This window comes from Dipteris shenzhenensis, chromosome 6, assembly GCF_047967505.1.
Source record: "Dipteris shenzhenensis isolate YYH24624 ecotype China chromosome 6, Dip_SZ_1.0, whole genome shotgun sequence".
NCBI lineage: Eukaryota > Viridiplantae > Streptophyta > Polypodiopsida > Gleicheniales > Dipteridaceae > Dipteris > Dipteris shenzhenensis.
Genome location: NC_141601.1, coordinates 2,869,945 through 2,874,279, shown reverse-complemented (window position 1 = coordinate 2,874,279; position 4,335 = coordinate 2,869,945). Strand labels below are relative to the sequence as shown.

Sequence of the window (4,335 nt, the reverse complement as noted above, 5' to 3'; positions counted from 1 at the left end):
ATGGCTATTGACTACTTTTTTAATAATAAATAAATAAAGAGATGCATCGATTGTTGCATGGAGATGTGTTATGTTGGGTTGCATGCATGCTTTTTGGCCTCCCCTATGTGTGGGAAGGGTATAGTGATGGTTCTCCAACTTTTGAAAGGTAAAATAATATTCTATCAATTTAACGACTACATGCTAGGTGGAAATAGTATTGAGAGTGCCACATGTGCATAGGATCCCCTCTTTAAATGCTTTCACGGCTCTTGCATTAGACTTATTTGTTCACGGCTCTTGCATTAGACTTATTTGCAGGCCTCTTGAATGATATAAATCATTCATCTTGTCCAGCTTGGCATGCTTTTGTCCATAGGGCCATTTTCCTTGGCTACTTTGTGTGTCTCCTATCATGGATCTCATCATCATCATCAATCGACGATTGCCATGCAAAGACACATCAACCCGCGAGCCGTGCGGTAGGCTTCTGGCAACTTTGTGTCATTGCCATTGCCTTTTGCCCACTCGTGCGTCTGGCTACTAGGTCAAGTGGCACATCCACAAGTACGTGTTGTGCTATTGTGGTGTGGTCCTTGGTGAGGCAGGGCGACGAGGATGAGTGGTGGTGCTAGAGACTCGAGAGTCCAAAAGGGAATCTGTGCACTGACTACGTACGTATAGATAATGATTATTATAATTACGTAAAGGCAAAAAACAAAACAGGAGACTGTAGCGATACCATGGGGGTGAAAGTACGACCCGCGGGTTTTGATTTACACAAATAATACTGAATAAGAAAAAGAAAAATGAGCCCCCGACTTTGCATCCCCTCCGACTTGCCTATAAAATTCTTTATCATCCCCACAGATTTCGTCATCTCCATCTACTCTCGCTCATCATCCGCACCTTTTCATCCCCTCCTGCACTCGCTATTCATTCCCTCTGATCAATGCAACTCCCTTTTCTCCCCTGCTTGCCCTCTGCTTTTGCACCCTCTCTTATATCTCTTTTTCTTTCCCACGCTCGCCCTCTTGCCCTATCACCACCCTTTGTGCTTTCAGGTCTTCTCCGCTTCCTCCATTGCAGCGGCCCTCTCTACTCACTACAATGACTCTGTGCCCTCTTTGCATCCATCCATTAGGTGCCTGATTTGCAAGGCGAGGGCCCTCCGCTTCCTTTCACTCCAGCGGCAGGTAGCTGCGGATTGGAAGGCGCTATGTGGACGATATGCACTGCGATCGGCCTGCTCTGTTGCCTTCGGCTGCTGTTTGGGTGGATGCGAGGCGAAAGCAAGAAGAGAGCACCATTACCTCCCGGAAGGATGGGATGGCCACTTCTTGGCGAGACCCTGGAGTTAATAGCGGCGTATAGAACACCCAATCCCGAACCTTTCGCAGAGAGCAGGCGATTAAGGTAACTGGCTGAATCCGCCGCTTAAAGCTTGTTGAGAGTCGTTGTGTTCATTACGCAAATAGGCCTAAGGCAAGAACTTCCCAAATATGTGAGTTTGCGAAGGACGCTTATGATTAGCACCTGCAACTCCATGATGCATGGTGCAGGTATGGGCCTATCTTCAAGACGCATCTCCTTGGCAAACCCACCATTTTCTCTACAGATCCGGAGACCAACAAGTTTGTGCTTCAAAATGAAGGGAGGCTCTTCGCTTCAAATTACCCGCAGACTTTGGTCAATCTATTAGGGAGACGTTCTCTGCTTTTGACCCACGGCGATCTGCACAAACAGCTCTATTCGCTGACTTGGAGCTTCACAAACTCTTCCGTGCTCAAAGAACATCTCATGGCCGACATAGAAACTTACGTCAGCATGACCCTCGATGGATGGAAGGATGAATTGGTTTACGTTCAAGACGAAGCCAAGAAGGTGCTTACTCTTATGTCGTTGGTTCCTGGAAGGGAAGGGCGGTGTCAGCATAATAATTACCATGTTTCGTTGCTTGATGGTGTGGATTCTCGAAATTGTGCAGATTACATTCAATCTCAGTGCAAGGCAGCTATTGAGCGCTAGTCCTGGCGATTGGACGGAGAGCTTGAGGGAGGAGTACTTGCGGCTGATTGAAGGGTTTTTCTCGATTCCCGTCAACTTACCCGGGACAACCTATGGTAGAGCTTTGCAGGTACTAATGGGAAACCCATATGATGTTCGTATATGTATCGAAGTACTATTTAAACTACTGCGGGCGCATGGGTTCACACTGTTTCTTCTGTTATGGCAGGCACGAGCAGATATCGCAAGAAAGCTCAAACATGTAGTCGATGAACGGAAAAAAGAAGGTACTGTTGAGCAGCATGATCTCTTGGCAGCACTTCTGAGACAGAATATGACAGATGAGCAGATTGTCGACATGATTATTTCGTTGTTGGTGGCTGGGTACGAGACCACTTCGATGATCATGACGCTAGCGGTCAAATTTCTCACCGATAATCCCTGCGCCCTGGAGCAATTAAGAGTGAGCTTCTCTGAGTACCTGGGCTCATGTGTTGTTATGCTCTGTAATTTACTGCAGGAATCCTCAGGGGATAGAAGATCTCGGTTAAGTATCTAGATGTTTACTGTCACTGAACAGGCTGAGCACTACTCCATCAAGGAGCGAAAGGAAGCTAGAGAAAAGCTGCTCTGGAGCGACTACAAGTCCATGATCTTTACTCAATGCGTGAGTGATTCTCTTCAATTGCAGGCCTTGGGCTAATGAGACTGCTCATGAAGATGTTTTGGCTACACATTTTGAAATTCCTATGTCGTAGGCACTTCAAGGGCTTTATATTTGTCATGAATCCCAGTCCGTCAAAATTTCTTTCCTAGCCCAAAACACGCTAAGGATGGGTCCTCGGACATTGCAGGTCATCAATGAAACACTTCGAATGGGTAACATGGTTGGAGGAGCATTTCGAAAAGCCTTGCAAGATGTAGAAATAAAAGGTATGGTTGTTCATCTCTTCTGGCAAACAACCTTCTGCACATTTCTCTCGGAGAGATGGCTCACGCTATAACTTAAAGCCCCCCTTGAAGTATCGTGCTCCTAGCATATTAGACCTCTATTTACATGCGTCGGGTTTCTGAGTTTCAGGTTTTACTGTTCCCAAGGGTTGGGTGGTTTTCACGTCATTCCGTGCCGTCCATTTTGACGAGGCTAATTATACTGATGCACATCTGTTCAATCCACAAAGATGGCAGGTAGGGGTGTTTGCGGAGTGCCTCTGAAATATACTCTCAGTATTGCCTAAAAGTAGAAACATCTCTTTGATTTTACAACTTGTAATCCAACTATCTTCCTCGTTCAACGTAGGGAAGCAATCCGAGCACCAATTTCAACGTCAAATTCACGCCATTTGGAGGGGGGCCCCGCTTTTGCCCTGGACATGAGCTTGCTAGAGTTGAAATCTCCATATTTCTGTATTATTTGACAACCCAGTTCAGGTAATTGGAAGGAGATTTCAAACAGCACTTAAAAACATATCGTGGCTGGAGGACAAAAATCGTAGAAACTCCTTAAGGCAAGTTTTAAATAAGAAATTTTGACGTTGTGCAGCTGGGAGGCAGCAGAATTGGATGAGCTGATATTTTTCCCAACAACGAGAATGGTGAAAAGGCTTCCTGTAACCTTGAGGCGATTGCCCAACACTAAATTAGGTTGCTAGCGGTTTGCGAAGGAGCGTCCTCTAATTCATTCTTTGGGAGGAAATCCTTCAAGCCACTGCCCATAGGAGCAGTCCATGATCTGTTGCAAAAATGTGAGGCCTCCCAAACTAGCGGCTCTTGAGTCGTCAAATTTTTGAATGGTATAACATTTTGTATTATAGCCGGACTCATTGAGCTAAGTGTTTTGGGCTAAAAAAGCTTGTAAACCGATCCCCTGTACTCTTTGTGTTTTGGGCTAAAAAAGCTTGTAAACCGATCCCCTGTTCTCTTTGATGATGACCCTTTTTTGTCGTCTTGACCCTTTTTCCCACCCTTCGATACCAGAACTTTATTAATACGATTCTCACGGTGGAAAAGCAAGGGGAGGGTCATGAGGACGTCCCTCTATTTGTAAGAAGACGGTCCCCCCTCCCCTTTTATTTATGAGGTTGAAAATTTATAACCTTGTACTTCTTACACAATATCTTTATACATCCTTGTGGTAAAACCTTTAACATTATTAATGGAGTCAAATGCATGAAATTTTGAAGCTATCTACTCAATTCAATTCCTTAAAAAAGGCCTTTCTCCTTGAATAATTTTTTAACATTAGCAGGGTTCAACTAATATGAATGTCTTGGTCTTAAATATGAACTTTCGAAAGCAAAAGACCTTTATCCTACTTATATGAGAGTGCTTTGTTGATTAATGAATTTT

General features: G+C 44.7%; 1 protein-coding gene across 1 annotated transcript; it reads left to right on the top strand.

Annotated features, from left to right (window-relative positions):
• The first annotated feature begins 830 nt into the window (after positions 1-830).
• On the top strand, positions 831-3,915 carry CPD (Cytochrome P450 superfamily protein). Its single transcript, XM_087376028.1, has 9 exons — positions 831-1,395; positions 1,542-1,863; positions 1,967-2,116; positions 2,216-2,449; positions 2,567-2,653; positions 2,841-2,919; positions 3,068-3,174; positions 3,287-3,417; positions 3,530-3,915. Exons 1-9 carry the CDS (start codon positions 1,199-1,201, stop codon positions 3,636-3,638), a joined length of 1,416 nt encoding a protein of 471 aa, XP_087232154.1. The 5' UTR covers positions 831-1,198; the 3' UTR covers positions 3,639-3,915.
• Positions 3,916-4,335: the final 420 nt, after the last annotated feature.

Coding starts and splice junctions, on each gene's coding strand:
- CPD (XM_087376028.1), top strand. CDS start 1,199: ATGTGGACGATATGCACTGCGATCGGCCTGCTCTGTTGCCTTCGGCTG. Junction 1,396..1,541: donor GCAGAGAGCAGGCGATTAAG/GTAACTGGCTGA, acceptor TGCATGGTGCAG/GTATGGGCCTATCTTCAAGA. Junction 3,175..3,286: donor TCAATCCACAAAGATGGCAG/GTAGGGGTGTTT, acceptor CGTTCAACGTAG/GGAAGCAATCCGAGCACCAA.